The sequence below is a fragment of the Camelus bactrianus genome, chromosome 2 (genome assembly GCF_048773025.1).
Source record: "Camelus bactrianus isolate YW-2024 breed Bactrian camel chromosome 2, ASM4877302v1, whole genome shotgun sequence".
NCBI classification, from domain to species: Eukaryota; Metazoa; Chordata; class Mammalia; order Artiodactyla; family Camelidae; genus Camelus; species Camelus bactrianus.
Window position 1 is genome coordinate 29,425,014 of NC_133540.1, and position 24,181 is coordinate 29,449,194.

General features: G+C 42.2%; 1 protein-coding gene across 15 annotated transcripts in view; it reads right to left on the reverse strand.

The window, feature by feature from the left end:
- DCLK2 (doublecortin like kinase 2) overlaps nucleotides 1-24,181 on the reverse strand; it is a 136,195-nt gene that overhangs the window by 22,538 nt on the left and 89,476 nt on the right. For 6 of the 15 annotated variants that reach the window (XR_012511483.1, XR_012511477.1, XR_012511482.1 and 3 more), the window contains 4 exons: nucleotides 21,771-21,877; nucleotides 6,767-6,839; nucleotides 5,839-5,947; nucleotides 4,155-4,212 (listed from right to left, as the gene is read on the reverse strand). Coding sequence is in view for 11 of the 15 variants with exons in the window: in XM_074377497.1 (XP_074233598.1) it covers nucleotides 4,155-4,212; nucleotides 5,839-5,947; nucleotides 6,767-6,839; nucleotides 21,771-21,877 (347 nt within the window). In the remaining 4 variants the exon portion in view is untranslated. Of the gene's footprint in view, nucleotides 1-4,154; nucleotides 4,213-5,838; nucleotides 5,948-6,766; nucleotides 6,843-21,770; nucleotides 21,878-24,181 lie in introns of all 15 variants that reach the window. The other 9 variants (XR_012511484.1, XM_074377510.1, XM_074377489.1 and 6 more) reach the window with 2 other exon arrangements.

Consider the following 24,181-nt stretch of genomic DNA (forward strand, 5'->3'; position numbering starts at 1 on the left):
GAGGTTTTGGTTTACCTCGCTCTCTCACACTAGCACAGCTCGTTCTGAGGTGCTTGAGTAGGTGAATGCATAAACACATCACGCACTGCTCTTGGTCACAGTGGCTTTACAGCTGGTATCTATATTGTGGAGTGAGTACCACTGAGGATAATACAGTAAGGGAGATCGGAGATTCAAGTCACTGTACGTCACTTCGGTGGTAGACGAATGTGGTGGGTTGAATAATAGCCATGTGACATTATGAACTCCTAATGCCTGGAACTGGTAACTATATTTGGAAAGAAGAAAATGTCTTTGGAGATGTGATTAACGATTCTGCAACAAAGAGGTAGCTGTGGATTATCTGGGTGCCACCACAGCTGTCTTTATGAGACAGAGGCAGAGGGAGACTTCACACACAGAAGAGGAAAAATAAACACACGGAAGAGAAGGCTATGTGAAGATGGAAACAGAGTTTGGGGTGATGTGGCCACAAGCACAGGGAATACTGTCAACCACCAGAAGCTAATTAGAGTCAAGGAACAGATTCTTTCCTAAAGCCTTCAGAGGAGGGCTGTGGATTTCAGACTCTCAGTCCCCAGAACTGTGAGAAAATAAGTTTCCGCTGCAAGCCACCAAGTATGTGGTAACTTTTTCCAACAGCCTCAGGAAACTCATACAATATACATTTAGATTTACATCCTCCTGTAACATGTGGATAACGGACCTGGACCTGGGGGAAGAGAAGGAAGGGCCACTTCTAAGCACCACAATGGAAAGCTCAGGGCTTATGGGAATTCAATGAATATTTATTTAGAATGAATATGGTTTAGTAAATTAGACATGGAAGAATTCTTAAACTTACAAACACCACAGCCTTCTCAAAAGCCTCCATAAATACGGCCCCAAGGTGAATTTTGCCAAAAATCTACTCAGAAGAGCCCAACGTGCTTCTGGGCCTCTGCTCAGGCTGCGCTGGCTGCCTGGGAGGCTTTTCTGTCATCACTGTTCGAATCCTACCCGCTGCTCAGGTCCAGCTCAAGTGCATCTGCTCTGAGGCATCTCCACCGATCACCCACTTCTCTCTCCTCTGCTTCCCCTGAACTCCCACAACACTCTTTGCAGAACTGGTATTAATTTACATGTTAAATTACCTTCTTCCTAGCACAGTATCTTGCACACACAACAGATGTTAGGTAAGTGAGTGAATTAATCTAATAATGCTCATATATATTACAGAAAAGCAAACAGAAGGCCAAGGGTCAAGAATTTTCCCCCCAGGTTCTTATTACACGAACGAATGCATAAACTGAACTTGGAAAGGGAATGTGTAGACTGGCTGTACAACCAACTAGCCCCAAATTCCAATCACGACTCTGCCTCTGTGTGACTTTTGGGAAGCTATTCAATCTGAATCTATTTCTTTCTCTGCAAAATTGGTACATCTGTTTTTCAAGTTATTAAAGGTAATATGCAAAGTTGCTACATGTCCAGGCCTGGACAGATAACACATTTTAATAAATGGCAGATACTATTTTTAGCATTATTACTTTTCCGTGTACAACCCACAAAGCAAAGGTGACAAACAATACCCCACAAGAGTGGCTGAATGCCTTTCCCCAGATTTTTGCTTAAAAAAAAAATTCTCTATATCATTTTTTTCTAAATATAAAATTTAGTGGGAAAATCTACTCCTTTGAAACAAATCAAGTACGGGATTAACATACCCAAACTACTATACATAAAATAGATAAACAATAAGGATTTACTTTACAGCATGGGGAATTATATTCAACATCTTGTCATAACCTAAAAATAAAATATAATCTGAAAAAAATAACTGAATCACTTTGCTGTACACCTGAAACTAAGACAATATTGTAAATCAACCATACTTCAATTACAAAAAGTTTTAAAATTACTTTATATAGTCAGTGTAGAAATAGCTGTTCAAATAAGTAAAATGTAAGAATGGAAACAAGAATATCATCCTGAATTATAAAAAAATACAATGACATTCAATAACAAGGAAAAACAAGTTCCAAATGTTTGAAGTGACCTATTCACTCGCCTCAGTACTTAGTGTACCAGACTGAATTTTTCTGCATAAAGATCTTATTTTTTTTCTAACTACTGAAACAGTTGCTTAAATTTCAATCAGGTAAGCAATATCTCTACCATAGCAATTATTTTAAAACTTTTTTGAAAAAATACTTTAATGCAGCTGTTTAGACCTTGGCTTCCCCGAATTATGATACATTCTGCTTAAACATCAGATACAAAAAGTAACACCTACTTACATATGGGGAAAGGCTTTGCAGTTAAAAATTTAATAATATGGTTAGCACAGTAAGTTAAAACACATAGAATTATTTAAAGAAAATTAAATTTAGAAAAACCTTATTCAAAGAAAAGAGGGGGAACTTTTTGTACAGACTGCTTCACTACCTGTCACAGCATAGTAAAAAAAAAAAAAAAAAAGCGTCTGACAAATTTGCCTCTTGGACTGTTCCATTCTGGGGCTCTGAGAAGATTTTTCTGAAACTTTACCATAATATTTTAAGTTTTCTGTTAAAAATACACAGTTTAGTAGATGTGTGGAAGAAAAGCTTTAGGAGTTCCATAAATATAAAATCACTACTATCACATCAAATCCTACTATTTATATCATTCTGAATTCCTTTGGCATATTAATAATATTAACAGTTAACATGTGCTAAATTCTTATTATATACCAGTACTTTTCTACATGTTTTCTATAGCTTAATTCAATTAACATGCATAACACCCTTATGTCTTAGGTATCGTTAATAACTGCATTTTACAGGAAGAAACAGAAGCACAGAGGGGTTATGTAATTTTTCCAAGGTCACACAGCAAAAAGAAGCAGAGCCCAGATTACACTTTATACAATCTGGCTCTAGAGCAGTACTGTTCAACAGAAATATAATGTGATCCACAAACGTAAATATGAATTTTCTAACAGCCATGCTAAAAAAAATATAAAAAGCAGATAAAGTCATAAAGCTTACTTAGCCCAATATGTCCAAAATAGTATCACTTCAACATGTAATCAAATATGAAAAATATTAATGAGGTATTGTTTGTTCTTTTAGCATTAAATCTTCAACATCTGCTTTGTGTTTCAACTCAGACTGGCCACCTTTCAAGTGCCTGGCACCTCGCATGCTAGGAGCCCAGTGGCAGACTGTGAGGTCTAAAGCCTGCTCTCTGAACTGCAACGCTACCTACCAGAAAGGAATCTAAAAAGGTCTTTGTCGTCCCTGTTATGAAATACTTATCTTTTTGAACATACTTAAAATATCAGTAAAAATCTAGCAGCATTCCGTCATTTGATCTCTTCCCAGCCCCATCTTGACACTGGGACACAGAGTAAAGTTCATCCATCTGGGGAGACAGTCCCTGGTGTTCCTGCACACCCTGCATCAGCTGTTGTTTCAAGCTCTCTTGGAGGATGTCTGTATAGCAAACACCCTTGGAACGCAGAGACAGGGTCTCCCTCGGGGCGGAGGGCAGATTTGTTTCCTGAACATGATAGTAAGAATAATGTTCTTCTCTGGGGTAGGTTTGCTAGTGTCCTCCTCATAAGATTGGGGGGTTCCTAAGCTTGGGGATCGCCTGCTGTGACAAAAGCCTACTGTGTGACAGCATCCAGTGGGGCCTCTTCGCATCACTTCTGTGGACCTTTGGAATTAAGGAGAACCAGAGCAAGCATGGGGCTAGCTCCTATTTCCAGCTACACTATGAGTAATAAGGTTTTTTTTTGTCTCTGACCCAGGAAACTGCGTCTTCTGCCACATCCACAAACCGGGTAGGCTAATTTGTCAGTTTGAAAGTAGGGTCCAGTCTCAGACCTCTCAAAGTCCTCGACATAGCTTTTGTGTGTTGCTGACTTTTAAAATAGGCATCTCCTGGAGAAGAGAACTTGTATTTTTCCTTCATTAGGACAAAGATAAAATCAATTTACTGTTTAAGGATTAAGGTTTCTGAAAAATAGCAGGGGGTAAAAAAAGCTTGATAAATGTTTCCCACACTGTAGTCAGCAGTCTGTTCCTGTTACAATCTCGTCAAATCACCACTTAAATTCCTTCACCACAGCAAACATCTCCAAGTCTTTTTCAGTTTCTTTTACAAAACAGTTATGTATACTATACCTTTCCACAACATTTGGCTTTGTCTATAATCTTTAGGGCAAACTCCTTTCCAGTGGACCTGTGGAATGATCAGAGGAAGGCCGTTTTAAAGACATGAATCAAAGACACCAACCTTCCTGGTTTCCTCTACAGCACAGACTCGGGGAAGAAAGGCTGCCTTCCTCCTCTGTACATCAGACATGATGCTGACTGGGGTCAGGGAGAAAAATACCCAAAAAAGATTTTTAAAAAACCCACAAAGCCATGCTGTCAACCTCCTTTTATAAATATTAATCATATTTTAAAGCAACTCACATACTTAAAGTATTTAAACTCTGTTGTATCAGAGCTGGACAAGAAGCTATTTTTCCATACTTAAATCTCAAAAATAGTTCTCTTAAAAGACAGAATAAAATTAAGAAAAATGAGCCAAGGTCACGGACATTTTCATTTTTCAATGTCTTTACATGAATCCATTAGTCACGAAGTAGCCCATAATTCAAAACTGAAAAGTCCCTAGATTTTCATCTATTTCCCAGCCAAAACTCCAGTGAGGATCTGGTACCATCTCATCCACACCTTTAAACACCTGTATCTGGTACTGGAGACATCATTTACTTGGACATGAGAATCTTGATATTGTTGTTTAACTTTTAATCACCTTTAACATAATTTAATCTGAATATGTCAAAAATACATCCTTTAGAATAGGAAAGCAGTTCATGAAAGAACACGGTGGTTTTCTTGCAATACGTTAGCTCTCTCACTTGCTAGCTGCTTTCGCCAGGTGGTCACAGCACACGCCGATGAGGCTTACCTTGGACGAATAACTTTCATTTAAATTGCTTTCCCATAATATAAACCAAACACTGCCTCGGATTTCTAACAAGTCTTTAGAAGTCATACTTACACCCTTGTTACCTGGGTGGCAATCTATGTACCAGAGCTAAACAGAAGGGCTTAGAGAACACGGAGCTACTCTGTGCAGCGCACAGGCAGCGGTAAAGCTTCCCTGGTGATGCAGCAAAACACAAAAAACTGTAGTTTTTTTTTTTCACCAGAACTTTCCAGAAAATTCCCCACTGACAATAAAAATTACCACTTAGAACAGTGAGGCTAGCAGCCTAAACACACAAAGACTCTCATCTCAGTCTTTTTCAGTTTTAATACTGTTTACAAAAGGTCCGGAATGTAAAAGAATGGATTTCTTACCATTTGAGGATTTAGGACCTTAAACAAAATAAAACTGGGCAAGCAAAAATGTAATTTTAATATTGGCAAAAGTTGGCTGATTCTGATCTTATAAAGACAGAGCTCATGTATCCTGAACTAGTGATGATATGTAGTTAATTATCAGCTGAGAGGGCGGTTAGGGGGATTAAATGAATTAATACAAGTACAGCACTGAGACCAGAGCCTGAGCTGCACAGCTAAGTGCTACAGGAGATTTTTTTAAAAATGAATCTTATTCTTTCCCATTTTTCTCTAGCATATGGATGAGACTTGATATACCTCTCAAAGCACAAGGCAGGTTTATACTCTATATGTATGCATATATTTTTCCCTGTTAAGTTTCTTGTGGGGATGCAAAATTACTGGTCCCAAGTATACACTCTTTCAGAAGGCCTTTTATTCACTCAGAATAAACTCCCAGGGAGGAATGTACGTGTTGGTGAACAAATGGTTATCCTCACTATCCACGCACCTGTCCATGCACTCTTTGACTACTGCAAAATTGCCGTCACCAATAACCTTCCCAATTTTGTATTTCTCCAGAAGAGTCGACGATTCAGAGCACCTGTTTCCATTCACACCTGCAAAAAAGGATAAATGCAAAGTCTAATGAACACATCAACATTTCATCCTGATTCCTACATATTTGTAAAATAATAAATCACAACACATTTATTTCTAAAGCTATGGTAAAACTAAGGAAAATCTGAGTGTATTTTCTGAATAGAACACCTAAATCATCAATTTCCTTTTGCCTTGTTGGTTGGAATCAGAAACCAACATAGTCAATAAACCTAAAAAATCCTGAAATATCAGCTGAAAAGTAAGTGATTAGCTTTGGGTAAAAGGGAAGTCTAACTAAAACTTTGTAAACTTTTTTGTCAACTCTGGGGAAAGGGGAAGGGGACGATGGTGGGGACTTAATCTTAGAAATTTTCTCCTCAAGATTTTCTAGTAAAGAAAACTCTGGCCAGTTAAGATGCTTTGTTAAGGCTAATTCCTGGCTCAAAGTCTTCTCAAAAAAGAGGAGGAAGTAGTTAAGACTAACTACTTTTCACAATGTATCTCCAGTGCCCAGAACACAGCAGACATCACAGAAACCCATTTATTAGTTATCTAAGAAAAAACACAGTCTACATTTAGGAATCATGAGCAGATTGCCACTAAGGAAAAATAAAGGAAACCCAAGACTAAGATTTGAAATTGGGATAGTTTCATTAACAGTGAGATTCTGTGTATCTTGATGTGACCCCTGCCCACTGAGGCTAAACAGACGAACTAGTGACATGATCACATCCCTGTTTAGGGAGATCGTAATTTAGCACAAGTGGATTTTGGGTGGCCGCCAAGTTCACGTGAATGGCTTCCTTTATAAAAGTAATCATCAGGTTGAGAACTACCTTCAGGACTCATGCAACGATCAAGTTCAGGTCCACCATTTACATTGGAAGAAGATCTGCCATGTGCAGACGTCTGCTGAAGAAGAGAGCGCACGTTACTTATCAGGATACGCTTACACATCTCTAGCTGGTTAATCCTTAGAGGAGAGAAAGTGCTGTCCGACTGTACAAATATAATGACACAGACACAGAGGAGCGCCCCCTTGCTTCTCAGCTCACCTCTCTCCCACATACAACCCCGTCAATACAGTTCTTCCTTAGACACAGTGTTTTCCATTAGTATTAGTAGCAGAACTGACAGAGTGCTACTCTTCCTTGATGCTGTGTTACTTCTGATCTCAATAAGGAGACCCACGGCACAATCAATGCACAAAGTAGTTATGGCGGCACAGTAGGGTTAGGACTGTAGGGATTTCCAAGAATGTCAGCGCTGAGCCCCCAGATCCAGCAGCCTCCCCTGTGCTGAGCACTGGGGTCCCTGCTGAGGGCGAGTTCCTCCCAGCCACACGTCCAGGACTGCATCACCTGCACACCCTCCTGGGGATTCAGGATCCAGAGAGCAGCCCTGGCTCAACAAACTTCTCTACCCCCCAAGAGAGTGGGAATGACTCTTGAGCATCATAAGGAATTTTTCTTTTTACTAGGAACCAGAGGGAAACAAAAGATAAAACTAAGAGGTAGGTTTCAGCTTAACAAAAAGCTGAAGTTCCCAGTCTAATAGAGAAATATTTCTACTTCTTAGGTGAACTGAAAAACTCACATTATGAACATTGTTCATACATTTATTTTTATTTATTCTATTTTATTTATTATTCTGTAGGCTTATGAAATCTTTTCTTCATTTCCAAGGGCTATTACACTTTCAAACTCAATCTTTTCCCTTTCATCTTTAATTTTCCTTCTTCATTTTTTTTTTAAACTATTCCTTTCAGGAGTTTACAAGGTCAAAGGACTTACTGAACACTGAGACGCATCTTTGACATTTCTGTGTGTGAGTGTGTTTTCATGCTCACCTCTCTGCCTGAGCTATCCTGGTAGCTTCTGCCTCACAGTGGCTGTGCCTTGCTCATCCCTGCATCCCTGAGTGTAGCACGGAGCCTGGTGCACAAGTTCCTAATTCAGACTTGCTCAATGAAAGTATCAAGGACACAGCCTCTCCAGGGCAGGGACCCACCCTTCCCACAGGGCCCACAAGTTGGAGACACTGAGTCCACTCCCTTCCTCTGGGTAAAGCAGAGAACCTCACAGGTGCTGAGTTTGGTACAATCCAGGAGAGCCCAATCCTTATAAAAATTCCTTCCAACAGGATCATCCAGAAGCTGTTCTGGGGTAAAATATCAGTCTCAAGAACAAAAGGCATGTAAAAATTAGGCTGTTTTCTCAGATCCCATGTAACCACACCTGTGTGGCCAGTAAAAGCAGCAGCAACATGTCCTTTAAGGACACCCAGGGCTGAGGAAAAGCAGCGCTGAGACCCACTTATGAGCCCCTGTCCTGAGTGGCAAACACGCCTCTTGTAAGTGTCTGTCTCCTGCACTCTGACGCGTGTGTAGTCGTGCGGGAACGTGGGTGTGCGTGTGCGCCCCTTTCTAGCCACGCTTAGCCTGATGAAAACGCCGGTGTTCAGCCGGCCTCTCAGGGTTCAATCAGTTTCCTCAAGCTACAAGGTGGCCAACCAAAGGTTTTCAAAATTTAGCTTTTTTGCTGGTTTTGTTCTCTCTCTCTCTTTCTCTTTTTTTTTTTTTTTTTTTTTTTGCCACTGAAATTGAAGGCAACTTCAAAACCAGCAGGAATTTATGCTAGAATGTTTTTAAAAGCAAGGCTTTCAAAACTGCGGCCCAGAGAGGGGACACGAAGGGAAGGTGAAAGGAAAACCACGACATTCTCTGCTCCGTTCGTCCGGGTCCTCCTCAGTGTGCACCCCCATCCGAGGCTCCTTACCTACGGCCTCTCCCATTCTATGATTATTGCCAGAGAAACATTTCCAAACGACAGTTCTGGCATCACCCCTAGGATCCCAAAACCTCACTGCATCTTGGTTACCAGCAGAATAACCCCACTGTCTCCAGCACGGCAGCCAGGCCATGGTTTATCCTCCTACTCACCTGCCCAATTTGTTTGTCACCTTTTTTTTCCCACCTATTTTATACTTATACTAACTCCAATAATCTTTTTTTTTTTTTTAACGTTGCTAAAACTTTCCAAGTCTTAATTTTCTGCTCTGAATAAAGGGACAGTAGCAGCACCTAGCTCAAAGATTTCTAGAGAATTAAAATTAGCTCATGCATGTACAATCATTTAGCACAGTCACTGACATGTAACACTAACACAATATTAGTTATTCCTATCTTTCCTTAAAACATCTAGCATAGGGCCTTGAAAGAAGCGGCTGAGAAATGTTTTTGAATTTTTGAATGCACAATGGCTTTATGAGATCTTTTGCTCAATAATTCATTCCAAGTCTGTTCCTCTTCTAATCCCACCCTTCCTAGATTGAAAATTGTCACCCAAGGGAGTAAAAGATCCAAATTACATTCATATCAACCAAATTCTTAATGGAATAAAGAAGAATGTATTTTGGGGGGAAATTATATTTGAAAAGATAAATGGAAAAATCATAGCTTATGGGGATGAGAGGGGATGGGAGGTGGGGTGGTCAATGCCTGGGAGCAACAGTGGCCGGTGAACGGCTTACCTGCACGTCTAAATCCACAGCCCAGCACAGGGCAGCCCCCCACCCTGGGACACTGCTGGCTGGGTTCCGCCCGGGCACTGGGCGGGAACCATCTTCCTTCCCGACACTCAGAGCCCGGGAAGTATGCGGTGTGCACAACCCACAGCCACTGCTGAGGTCCGGGGACCTGCCTTTGTCCCCACCGCCAACACCCACGTGCTTGCTCTGCTCTCCTGGAAGCAGGTAACATTTCTCTAACAACTAGGGTAAGCCAGTTAGCGGGTGTGTTCTGACTCGACGGCTAAGAAGAAAGCCTTGGAAGGGCCGACTGCAGGCACTTTTACCTCCTTGTCCATTTTCACACGGATGGGTGACTCCTCGGAGTGTTTATTGAGTTCCTGTCAACCACTGTAACTCTCCTGGTGTTTCTTTTGATTAAACCCCCCACTCCCACCTATCCTGAGTCCCTGTACAGTCCAGCAATTACAAATCTGGTTTGTTCTGGGATTCAGAGGTGGTGAGGAGCCAGGAAAGAGAGCAGGAGACAGAGCAGGTGGTGGGGGCTGGCTCTCTAGTGACTGAAAGAGAACGGCGACTGGATTAGAGCCTTGGCCTCAGAGGCGGCCTCGTGGAGAGGGTGAGGGCGCAGGCCCGAGTCAAAGGCTACTTTCACTTGTACCTGACGAAGGCATCGCTAAATCATCAAGAAACGCGGCTTTCTTAGCAAATAATGACGGCCAAGAAGAGCGTTTTTCCATACTCTCAAATGGAATGATTTAAGCTTTAAACCCCAAGCATTTAAGAACATATATACACACACAGAGTTAAGGAGTGACATATCTGGTGACCTATCCAAATATGTTCCTTTATTTTAAAAAAAAGCTTTCACGAAGAAAATGAAAACATGAAAAAATTAGGGAATCACAATAAACACAGCTCAAGAGATAGAATGTGATTAGACACAGGGACAGTTTTCCTTTCCTCTCTTAGCAATAATCCGTGCTGGATTTTTAAAGGATACAAAGATCCACTGCTGCCTGGAAGTTTACAGTCTTATGAAGCAGCATGTGTGTACTCTTAAAATCCTTCCAAGAAACCTCAGCATTTCAGGATACGGTTTCCAAGGTTCTGGTGGTTACAAATGACCAAGAAGCTGGTGAGAGGGACCACTTTGCTAAGGCACAGACACACACTTGGCTCAGTGAATCACACATCTAGCGATTAAGTTCACGTGACCTCCTGGCAATGAAGCCTGGTGCTCCGAGAATCCACGGAAAGCTGGGTATTCACCAAGAGCTCTGCACAGATCCCTGGCAAATATTAAAATTGTCAAATATAAAGCAAAGCACCCTGGGTGCCCCAAGAGACATGCAGAAAAAGAACAAGGGAAACACGCAGTGGAAGCTACGATTGCAAAATCCTCACCATTCACCAGGTAGAATTTATGGATTGCCCTGCTCCCTATAAGAGAATTAGTGTCTTACTGAAGTGAGGAGAGGTTAAAATATGGCATCCCTGATGAAACCCGTGCCACTTCCATTGTCAAAGTAAAATTTTGTATTAAAATCTCTTAAAATGCTAACGAGTGTTTGTGCTTCTGTCAGCAGCCAGGATGCTGAGACAGCACGGAGACAGGGCCCGATGCCACATGTTAGCCAGACGCTCCTCAGTGAAGTGCACACGGATGGCAGCACCTGGGCTCCTTCAAGACATCTTCCATAATTGCTAACTGGTTCCAAAAGGTGCAATTATGTTTAGGAGTAGGGAGAGGAGGGGACATATTTCCTGATGAGGTCCTGATGGGTGATGGAAAAGACTGAAGATTCTGCCAAGCACATTCTGTGCCTGCACCGCCGCCCCACCCACCTGCTCTCTGGCAGCAGCAGTTCCACTTTTATGAGTAAGCAAGGAAGGAAAATGCACACGAATCTGCTTCTAAGAACTTTTTTAAAAAGACTTTAAAACACAGCAGAAAAAGCTATAAAGTGCCCTCAACTGCTAGCATCACTGAAGAGGGCATTCGTGGCTGACTGAGCACATCTGATCATCAGTAACATGCCAGATTTCCTTTTTTTTTTTTAGCAAGGAAATAAAGTCAGAGTGTCCTACATTAAATTTCTTTGATAAGTGGATTGTTAACTATTTCTACAGAACTTGAAATTTAAAGAGAAGTGTTAAGTGGGGTACTAAAAATACAAAGTTTTATTCAGAAATAGGCAATTCTCAAAAAAAAAAAGCAAAAATGGTTCCATCAATGCATTATCTCATGCTACTCTTGAGTATAATGCTGGACATACTCCATTCTGGTTTTTCATAAAAGGAAGCACTTGAACAGAATCCAGCAGATATACTTGTGGGGTGAGTTGACTTTCTCAAAGCATCTTGGAAAATGGCACTCCATTTTTAAGTGGCCTACTGCAGGGGTCAGAGACATTTTCTGTAAAGGGCCAGAGAGTAGCAGTTTAGTGTTTGTGGGTCATCTGGTCTCCGTCACAGCCACTCAGCTCTGCTGCTGTAGCTTGAAAGCAGCCAGAGGCCAAACAGAAACAAATGAGCATGGCTGTGTTCCAATAAAACTTTATTTAGAAAAGCAGGCAATGGGCCAAATTTGGGCACAAGCAAATAAACCTCTGGTCTACAAGAACTTTTGTAGGGAAGTTTTTTCTCCAACCTCTTACACTTTGAAACTCTAGAGCAGAGTAAACCCCAGTGTATGGTTGTTACAAAGCAGACGTCCTCTGCTCTGGCTGTACATTAGAATCAACTGGGAAGATCTGAAAAATTCTATCGCCAGGCTGCACCACCTATTAAAGAGTCCTTGGATGCAGAGCCCAGGCATCAGCATTTGTTAAAGCTCCACAGATCTAATGTGTAGCTTAGGTTGAAAACCTCTGACAAATGAACTTATTTACGAAACAGAAACAGACTCACAAAGAAAACAAACTCACGGTTACCAGTGGGGGAAGGGGGTGGGAAGGGATAAATTGGGAGTTCGAGATTTGCAGATACTAACTACTATGTATAAAATAGATTAACAAGTTTATAATGTATAGCACAGGGAACTATATTCAATATCTTGTAGTAACTTACAGTGAAAAAGACTATGAAAACGAATATATGTATGCTCATGTATGACTGAAGCATTGTGCTGTACACCAGAAAAATGACACACTGTAAACTGACTACTGCAATTAAAAAAAAAAATATATATATATATATATATATATAAAAGAAAACTACATATACAACAAAAGAAAAAAAAGAAAACCTCTGTGGAGGAAGTTTCTGGCAGTAACTGTAATTAATCGTTCAGTTATCCTATTTAAGTTCTCTCCGTCACTCATCCGACAGTCTATAAACATTGAGAGTCACCTACAGCCCAAGAACAATGTTCTCTTTGTGAGAAAAGGAAAGAAGACACTCATTACAGTTTATTGAATGCCTGTTTTATGCCACGTCCTAAAATGAGTACTTTCATAAATTAGATATATTATCACCATCTCTGTTGGTCTGTGAAGAAACCAAAAGCTCAGAGGGGTTATATAACTTGCCCAAACACCACAGCAAATGTGGATTCAAAATCTAAATCCAAGTCTGACTACAGAGCCCAGGGGCTATTTGGCTAGTCTCACACTATGACCTCCTCTAAGAGCTCAGGGAAAGAAGTCTTGCAAGGCTATTAAAGTAACTCAGGGGTGCCACCCTACACCAGATTCACTGATTAAAATACTCACTGTAGTATATTTAGAACATGCTTTCAGATTACATAACTACAGTCACATTCCTATAATTCAGTCAAACAATATATAAGTTGGTAAATTCACAGCCTTTCCTCACATAGAAATCTTAAGAAAAATTTTCCTTTAATAAGATACCCCCTGAAATGTACCAAAGAATTTTTTAAATCAGTATACTAGATATTACTTGTAAATAGATTTGCTTCCATTATCATTTTTATGGCTTTTTTTTTTTAAGTATCAGAAACATCAGTTCCATTGATTAGAAGGAAAGTCAGTGTAAATTAGGCAACCATTTAAAAACAGAAGCTTTAACACTTTTGTACTGGATTTGTGACAGCAGACTCTGAAACACTTCGGTTTTAATAATGAGATATGAGAACAACTAATCTGAATCAGCGCCTAGGGGCTGGTAGCGCACAAAGTGGTCTCACCTGCAGCCGTATCTTAGATTTGTTTCCACTGAGCACAGCTGAAAGGGGTCTCGGTGCGTGAGACGTGTGACTTAGCAGAGGCGAACAGTGGTAAACAGAACCCACCGCCTGTTCGTGTGCCCGGGTGGAGGCAGCAGCCAGCTCCCGCCTATGAACAGGGCTGTGTGGAAGCTGCGGACCTGTGCCTTCCCCTGAGTATCGCTGCCCCCTCCCCTGACTACACGGCCCGCCAACACCAGCAGAGTCTCATCCCAACCGTAGGAGTGAGCCTTTCAAGCAAAGCGCTGGCTTACTGGATTGTGAGCAGCAGGTGGCATGGCCATGCCCACCTGCTAAGCATGCCTGCAGGCTTTCCGTGTGAGGTTATCACTGATTTCCGGGATGCCTGGAAGGTGGGAGAGGTGCCCGTCTCCCCAGCCCCAACTACGGAGCTACCCACGTCCGGCTCTGGCCCAGGTCAGCTCACAGCCACAACCCCTAAGTCTTAACGCCACCCAGTTACCTAACATGCGGAGAAGAATTCCTAATGACTCACTTTCACGAATAAGGGGGTGTTGAAGATGAACAAACATGCTGCTTACATTTAAATGAAGTTTTTACAATTGACCTACTTATATGCTGATTTGCTTGGCAAATGCTCCCTCCATCCCCACAAAGTGGGCTTCTGCCCAACTGAGCCATTTACCCACCAAATGCCTCCATTTACTGAGCAACTACAATGTACAAATCACTGACCTCAAACAGAGCCTGAGGTTCATTACGATGATTTATTTTGTTAGGGCATGGAGGTCTTCAAAACGGCTTGGTCCTGCTTTTTCTTTTGCTTTTGTCAACAAAATCAATTACGCTCAGAGATGAAGTCACCACCCCACATTCCTGGGGTAATAAGGAGGGTATAAAAGTACTGAAGACCATTAACTAGTTTTAAATACCCAAGAAAAACCAAAGCTCCAGGGAAAAGCGAAAACGTTGAAGGTCAGAAGCTACCGTGGATTTACATTTCACGGCTTTGAAAAGAAGTTTTGAGTTCAGAAGGTCAAAGAGTTACATTTTAGCTCTGCCAATCAGGATGAGATACTACCAGCCCTTTCATCACACTTCACAAATCTGGAAAATCTTTCACCACCAGCAGACCCACGAGACATCATCAGATAAAACATCAGCACATCAGACAGTTTATAATCTCAAGATGTTGGATAATGTTCCAAATGTACTTTTTTTCTTTCTTCTTTCAACCAACAGGAATGCTCACAGTAGACAGCCCCTGGGCACACGCTTCGGCATCAAAACACGAGGCGTTTTATTCCCCAGTGTCCACAGATGTGCCCCTGACTCTGAAGCCTTGAGTTACCACAGCCTTGAAAGTCTTAAACCAGGACATGGATGATGAATTAAATTTCAGGGAAGTGCTTTCTTCATCCGTCTGGCAGCTGATGACACATTTAGTACTCTTTACCGCCTATCTGTCCCAAAGAAAACGCTGTGATTTAAGCAGCACAGTCAATAGCCCCAAAGGGGAAGTTATCAGCTAGACTGAAGGGACTGGGAGGAGCTCGGGCAGAGGAAACAGGAGATCATGGGCTGAGGTCAAGGAGAAGAGGCGGGATCAGGAAGATGCGGATTAAGACAAGAAAACGTCAGTGGTGGTGGGATTCGAGGATCTGAAGAGGAGAGAAAGGAATGTGCAGGGAGTGATGGGTCTGGAGAACAAAAGGACCGGAAGGAGAACAAAGCAGTGAGATTGATGGGGAGAGAGAGTTTTGTGGTCCTCCAAAGGGAGAGCAGAGGCAGCCTAGGAAAGAAACCTTGGGCAAGAGGAAAGCTGAGAGCAGGGGTGAGGGAGCCACCCTCCAAACGGTTCCCGTGAGCCTCACCTCCTGATTTTCATGCCCTTGTGTAGCCTCCTCCAATGCAGAACTGCACTGGCATTTATGACCGCTAAGCTATCATGGAAATGATGGTGTCTGACTTCCCAGGCTAGGTCACAGGACGGGGAACTTCTGCCTGCACTCTCCCTCTCTTTCAAGTCACTCACTCTGGGGAAAGCCAGCTGCCGTGTTCTGAGGACACTGAAACCAACTTATGGGGGGAGGGAGTGCGGCCCATGGTACCAACCTGCCACTGAGTGAGTGAGCCCCCTTGGAAGGGGGTCCTCCATTCTCACTCAAGCCTTTGGTGACTGCAGCCCTGGTGTCCATCTCAACCACAACCTCATCAAAGGTCTTAAGCCAGATCACACAGTTAAGCTGCTCCTGAATTCCTGACCTACAAGAATTGTTGAGAGAAAATAATTTTGTATTGTTGTTTTAAGATGCTAAATTCTGGGATAACTTGTTACTAATAGAATTACCCAGATTACTAATAGGGCTGGACTGTGCAGGGCAGGGAGGCAGAGACGAAGGTGCAGCTGGGAGGGGAAATGGGAACAAGAGCAGAGAAGGTGGTTAAACCTGGAGTCTGACTTCTCTCACTTTCTCTTTCCTTCTCCTACCCAAATGCACATCAACATGCTTTCCTAAGTGAAACCTCCCTCATGTGAAAGCTGAACCTGGAAACCCCAAGACTTACAGTAAAGAAAGAACAACAAAGCTATTCTGGGCTCTTTCTCTACACTTAGTTCACCTCAGACCTGTGCTGAGGGCCTATGCATTCCCCTTTTGACAGACAAAGGTGATGTGACTTGCCCAAGGCCCCACAGCTCGTGAGGGGCCAAGCCCAGATGAAACCCGGGCACCCTGGTTTCCGGGCTTACCCGCAGAACCACAGCACCGTCCTGTGTCCACCTGGGACAACGGGGCTCTGGGTGACACCCTTCTTTGAGCCTCTCTTCTTGTGAAATTGCACACTCGGGGGGGTGCCATCTCTGGCCTAAGGGGATCCCTTAGCTTAACTGAGACCAACTGGAACAGAAAATTTTAGTTAAGTAAGGAGATTAAAAGAAAGATAAACAAGAGTCCTGAGGAGTCATGTACCCTCCTGGCCCAGGCCTAGTAGGACCTGGCATGAACTAGCCTCACCCCAAGGCTGTGGGCTCCTCGTGTGCCTGAGGGCAGGGAGCCTGGAGTCACCGTCACAGAGGCAGCTCAAGTCTGGCGGCAAAAATGCCTCCTCCCCACGTGACTATCACTGTGAGTGGCCTTGTCTTTTAGAAAAGCCAGATTCCCTCAATCCATATGGAAGCAAAGCCAACTTCTCATCCCTCGGGATTAAGTTCTGGGAAGAAGCCCATGGCCCCAGCAACTCATTTTATGAATTTCTGGTCCAACTATGCAGTTCCAATCATCTGTTTAACAGACTGGCCTTGCTCTCTCACTCTGTCCCTGGGGCTAGGTGTGGTCACGAGCATGGGCTCTGCTCGCAAAGACCAGTTAAGCCACTGGACTCACAACATGGCTTCCATCACAGGCCCACCACGTAACATGATCTCACGTCCGGGGCCCCACGCACCTGCTGGGCCTGGACTACACCATCTGTTTCCAACCTGTGCCACTCTTGACAATACTCAGTTCCACTGCTGGCTTCCAAAGAGAACCAATAACCCTCACCTACTGTGACCTTTATCATTTCGCTAAAGATTTAAGGGGTCGGGGAGAAGTGCTGGTCACACAACGTGACCATTTCACTTGAAAAGAACTCCCATTAGACCCGTGCGAATAATCTCCTCTGCCAAGTCTCACAGGAAGAGCTGTCAACAGGCATTCCTCTCTATCTTTCCACCTCCCCTCACCACCCTCCCCTGCACCTCAGTACCCCCTCTCCTTTCCCTAACCCTCCTTCCTCCTTTCCCAATCTCACAACCCGTTTTCATTCAGATCATTTGTGTGTATCTAAACCCAGGCACCAACACTCCCAAAAGACCTACACAGCACAGCATTTCCAAGGGGTGCCTGTGCTGCATCACAGAAGTGCACCTGCCAGTGATGGGTGGTGGGGAGGGGCATCAGAGGTTAGAGACAGAGACCCTGAAAGAGTCAGGAATCCCAGCTGGCCACTGGGACCTTGAGCAAGTCACACCGCATGTCTGAACCTCAGTTTCTCCACCTATGAAATGAAGACAGATTAGAAGATTTGAGACCACTTCCAGTTTCCACATTCTGTGGTTTTAGGTAACTACCTAGCAAAACCAAAAAGTTGTAACTGAGGTACAACTAACTCTTGGCTGTCCTGACATCTTTCAGCTTTAGGTTTCAAGAACGTTAATTACTTGATTGCCACTCTATTTCTTAACACCCCCACCTTGCAAAAAATATTCACAACCTAAGGAAAGTTTTTCTTCTTCTCCTGGCTTCGGTCCAGCCCCTTAAAGAGCATGATCTTCTGTGAACACAGCGAGTATCAGATTCTACTTCCCTCTGACTTAATGGCTTAACTCCCTACTAAGGAAAACTCAGATCTTGTTTTGGGACAACTTAAGTCCTTCAAAGTCCAACAGCCCCCACTCCTGGGCTCTCAGACATCTGCCTGTGATCCCTCGACACATAAAGTACATTCTTTACTGGGCCTGTTTCCCCTAACAAACTAATAGCCCTAGGTAACGCCTAATCTCACCATAGCTCAGGCTGGCTTGTTTCAGCCCACCCTACCAGAGTCATAAACCCCACCGCCCTACACAAACGCTAAATCTCTTACTTCATCTGCAACCAATCAGAGCCTTGTGCACAAGCCCATCAGGCACCTTGTGACCCGACCTCATAAAAGACCCCAACAACCGGCCCTCGGGGCTCCCACAGGCACCCCTTGTCTGAGTGACCAACTGTTGTCTATGGTGGGGTACCCCTAATAAACTCTTTCTATTCTCATACTTTATCTCTAGTAAATTCTTTTAGTAACTTGTACACCACCATGTCACTGACTGGCCACCACATTGTGCCCACATGGATAGCACCCCCCCAAAAATAAAAATCTGCCAAAACGGGAAGCAGAAAGATGTGAATGTCAACTACCACATGTGCTGTCCTGGCTTGGTTAGCTTGGTTTTGTCAATCCTCTGCATCTCTGGAAAAAGATTATCTACCCCCAAAGCCACAAAAGCATCTAACTAGGACAAATAGTGGTAAAGAGTTCCCGCCCATGAAAAGCAGCCGCTGCTGTCAGACATCCCTCCTAACTGATCTTAATAAGCTGTTTTCAATGAAGGGGAAGGAAAAAGCACAGCACTAACGCGTGGCAATTATCTGTAATTCTCTATCTTAGTGCCTCTGAATAGAGAAAATGACACAAACGCGGACAGATGCTGACTAGAGCTTCACAATGACATCGAAACGAGGGCATTTTGTACGGCAAGGAGCACAACTAAGATGCCCCATCTTTCAGAAGAAGGTTTCCATCCCAAGGACAACACACAGCGTGCATTGCAGGGCACTGCAATGAGATGAAATGTCCCCAAGGCATGGTCACTGGGCACAGACAGGGGTCAGAGAGGTTCAGCACGTGTCCTAACAGCTGATGCGTGCGACAGAGGTTTCTTTAGCTGCTAATATTTAACGTAAGATTCAGTGATTCTTTATCAGCTTTTAAGTGAGAGGGAGAGAAACAACTCCTCAGCTTCCCAGACAGGTTTTTGCAACTTAAAGAACCATAGTCTTCGCGCTGCAGCAGTCATTTAAAGTCAAACATCCTTATTTTACAGATGATCAAAAGAAAAACAAAAACAGGTCTCACAGCTGTTAGCCAAGCCTCAGGTGTGGTGGAGGATAAAGGGAAGGTTGGGGGGCGGGTCACAGAAGGATATCTGACTGGTAATCTCATCTTCAGTCTTGACCAGGAATCGGCATTCCCCTTAACCTTCTTCATCTCTTTTTGCAGCAGTAAGTCATCCTTGAGCAATTCCTCTGTGCCAAGGAACTGCGAGTGCTGAATGCTAGGGTTACAATAGTAAGATACACCTTGTCTGGTGAGGACAATTTTATGTAATGTCTCAGCAATAATACAATGTATAGTTTTAAAAATTCCACGAATCTTCACTCCGGATTTCTGCACCTTCAAGTGACCTCCTGCAAGTCTGTGTGCATGTGTGAAGGGATGGATGTGTACTCAGAGCAGCAAGCAGCACCAACTGACCTCGTGGCAACAACACAAAAGGACAATCTTCAGCTGAGAGCTGAAGATGGACTAGGAAGAAAGATGGAGGCCCAGGTTACTGACAGACAACAAAAAGGGGGAAATAACCAAGATGCCGGGTAAGCAGGGACAACCCTGTCTACAGCAACAGCCGGGGGAGAAGCACAAGTGGTCCACGCAGGTGGACCACAGGAAAGCTCATGCTGGTTTGCCCTCGGCTGACAATTACCAGGACTAGGAGCCACTTGCTTTTGCTTTGATGAATGATGTAACAACTGAAACCGGAAAAGGGGTGAATCAACTTGATTTTCACTTCAGTTCTCCTGAAAGTTACCCGGATTAAAAAGAGAGCACATCCTGCTGGGGGAAAGAGGAGGGGAGAGACAAATTGGGAGTTCAAGATTTGCAGATACTAACCTCTACATATAAAATAGACAAACAACAAGTTTCTACTGTATAGCACAGGGAGCTGCATTCAGTATCTTGCAGTAACATATAATGAAAAAGAATATGAAAAGGGATATATGTATGTACATGTATGACTGAAACATTATGCTATACACCAGAAATTGACATAACGTTGTAAACCGACTATACTTCAACTAAAATTTTTTTTAAAAAAACAGAGCACCTTCAGTCTATTCTGGGGAAAAGTTGGGAAAGAAAAGCTGAAAAGAATTCGTGATTTTTAATTGATTTAATTGACATAACTTTTCTTTTGGAGTTAACATTTAAGAATTCCATGGAAACCATATTGTGAACTGATCTAAGCCAATTTAGCACCTCAGAAAATGCCTGGTTCTTTTGCTAAGCATAAAGAGTTTCCAGCACGTAGAGGTTCCTGAGAGCGATATGCTCCAAATCCCAAAGTCACTACTGGTCTCAGTCCCAGCATACTTAAGCAAACAGGCACAAAAACAGACGATATGTTCTTTTCTCTTTTTGATGTCAGGCACTTAGACAAAAATCATGCAAGTTCACTCTAGAGGCAGACACACAGTCTTAGGACAGAACAAACGCATCTGGGAGTCAGGTGGAGGACAGAGCCCTCCAGGCAGGGAGGACCCTCAGACCAACTGCCCCGCCAGCCTGCTGGGTTCTCATCCCTCATTCACCAGGCATGCTGGGGCTTTTACCTCTCATTTCACTAGGGAAAAACATTCTCCAACATCCTTGGGATAAACAAACCCACTCGGACAATATCTGAAGGGCTTAGGCAACCAACTTTCGATTCCTAATGAAAGTATTTCTGATGTCAACCAAACACTCCCAAGGGAATAAAAGTTAATACACGTGTACATCACAGCACTGAGTACCTCCCAGTCTTCTTAAAGTACATGACCATACAGACAGTTTCATCGATTCTACAAAAGAAAACTTTCAATCTTTAAGAACAATCACATACTGCTATTTTATCAGGTAAATTTCCTCTTATAAATTTAAATTATTGAGAGCTATTAAATCAAATTAATCTTGTTGAAATCCTGTAAATCTGGCTTGGCTCATCATTCTTCTTCTCTATGAGATAAAACGACTGTTAAACCAACTGTTTAATCATGTTAAAGTTACTATTTACATTTTCAGGCCACCACCATCACCATCTAGACCTAAGATTTATTTCTAAGTTCTTCACCAAAATGGACATATTTTTCTTGTGTTACTACTTATGTATATAACTATTATGCTAGAATTCACTCTACTTTAGATTTTCACAAAGTCAAATTATGGTAACAATATTAAAATCATGATTTTAAATGACATTTTAAGAAAAGAATCATGGTGTTCTCCAAGATGTTGCCATCATAAACTGCTTTGATAATAGGAAAACTGTTGTTTATTTATATAAAACCACATTATGTTCAACCCTAATGATAATCTTACATTCCCATTTAAGAGATGGAAACACTTAAGCTCAGAGGAGTTAAGTGTGTTGACCCAAAGTCCGAGATGAAACAGGACACAGGACCCAAAGCCAGGTCTTCCTGGCTCCAAATCCTTAACTCTTTTCTTGATTTGTTACTGCACCCAAGCCCCTGAACAGATTAACTCCTAAACTATGCAACTCAAAATAACAAAAATCTCACGAACATGCCACATACCCTATTTCGTACCTTTAATCCTCTGAAACTTCCTGGGCTAGTTGGAGAAGAACTGGAGGATTTCGTAGACTTAGGAGTGGAAAGCTGGCTGCTGGGAGTTCCATTAACTGATCATGAGACAACAAAGGAGACAGAGTCATTAAAACCCCAAATAACGAGGTTGTGTGAAAACACTAAGCACACGCACAACAGAGCTCCAATGGAGATTCGAGTCACTGAAAGCTCCAAGCAGATGGCAAATCAGCAAAAAAGCAAAAATAATGTATCTTACTGCATCACAGACAGAGGATCAGACAAATAAGCAGTGAAACTACAATTATTTTCAATAATAGTTTTCCAACAGTGACAGAAGCAAATATATAAAACATTATGGAGTTAAGAGATGTGAACGAGAACTTGTCTGTGTATCCTGCCTGCCAGCCAGCAAGGGAATGAGCGGCCGTTGTATCTGTAATGGTTTACTAAGAAGCTTGTCCCCAATGTCCAATGTCCACTATCTTGGTATACACCAACCTGAATGACCAAGACGTTCTTATGGCTCCCCCAAATCAACTCCACCGTAATTCAAACACATTTTCTAAGTATGTTCTTAATGGAAAAAGGTTACTGGTCATCTTCCTTGTAAAAACCTCCCTTATTTGTTTGAAGGTCATAAAAGACACTCTTCAAATTTCTTTTTAATCCAGACTAGTTATTTCTAATTCCCTCCATTTTCTTTTCTTCTCAGCTGAATTTCCCCATTACTTTTTAGCAAATCTTGTTGGTTTTTTTGTACACCCTCTTCCAAACCTCCATATACTTTAAAAGTTCAATTTAGAGCCTATGTGAGAAAGAGGATGGTCACTGCTGTTTCAAAGGGAGGGTTAATTTGTAGAGCTAGTCTCACTATGACCCCTGCTTATTCCTAACTGTATCACCGGGATGCACTTCTGCTGTAATTTCACAAAACTATTATTTAACATCTTGTATCAGTGTATTTTTTTTTCTCTTCTAAGGAATATTCGTAACCCCTTTTATCATTAATCTTCAATGCTTTTGCCCCAAAGAGATGAAAACTGCCATTCATCTCTATGGAAGGAAAAGCAAAGTCCATTTCCTTTTAAAAAAATATTTTTGATTCAAGGGAGCAGGCAACTGTTATTTTAAATGATGCTAGTAAGTATAAACTGCAAAATGCAGGTCCTGAATAGGTGACTCAAAAAAGTGAGCCCCAGTCCTTGAATGGAGGTAGAATTCTGGATCAAGAAGTATTTGTGGGAAGGGGGTGGGAAGGGATAAAATGGGAGTTTGAGATTTGCAGATACTAACTAATATACAAAATAAACAACAAGTTTATACTGCATAGCACAGGGAACCACAGGGAACTATATTCAGTATCGTATAGTAACTTACGGTGAAAAAGAATATGAAAACAGATATATGTATGTGTATGTATGACTGAAGCATTATGCTGTACACCAGAAGTTGACACATTGTAAACTGACTATACTTCAATAAAAACATATGTATACAAAAAAAGTATTTGTGATTAGATGAATCAGTCATGTCTGTTTATTGTACTGCTCATTGTAAAAATTCAGTAGAGATGAAAAACTTTTCCAGTGATTTTAAAATTACCAAACTTTCATTTTTCTAGTCTAAAACCACTCATTCATAAATAATTGTCAGTTATCTAGATTTTCTTAACAGATATATGTGGGTATTCAGAGTGCAAGTACAACACAAGTTAACTGCACAATTCCTTAGAAACTTCGAAGAGTATTCAACAGCCCTGATTATTTTTCAATAAAGTTCCATTTCAATTAACACTATCTGTTTTAAAAATTCCCTTTTAAGGGAACTGGGGATGGGAATTCACACAAAATAGAGATTATTATGACCAATGAACTAATAAGCTTGCTATGAGCTGACACTGAGTTTGGTTCCTTTTTTCCTTCATTCCACACAGCAGTCTGTTCAGGTCACCAGTTTCTACTCACTGAGTGCTGTTAACTTTCACTGATGTTCAGGCGCCACTTCAGTATCAAAGATTTCCTTGGAACAGTGATAGAAAAGGGACTAAAGAAGAAAAATTGGTTCCTGCAAGTGGTAATCTCTGTCCCAGACCAATCTAAGAACACACCTTCTGTCTAAACATAGTTGAAGAAAGCTCACTGCCAGGGATTTAACTGGGATCAGTAACTACATGTCCACATTTACCCTCAAATGACTCCCATCCTAAAGAGACATTCAGTCATGTATAGCCCTCTACATTTCTGATAGCATTTGAAAGGTTCTGAAAAATGCTCTCCAGTGAGAAGTCCTTCATTCATCTGCACATTTCTCCAGTCTCTGGGAGGGTAAGCGGGACCTGGGCCCCACTATGCCCTCCCTTCTTGCCCTGGTGCCACCAACAGGAAGGTGTCCAGTGG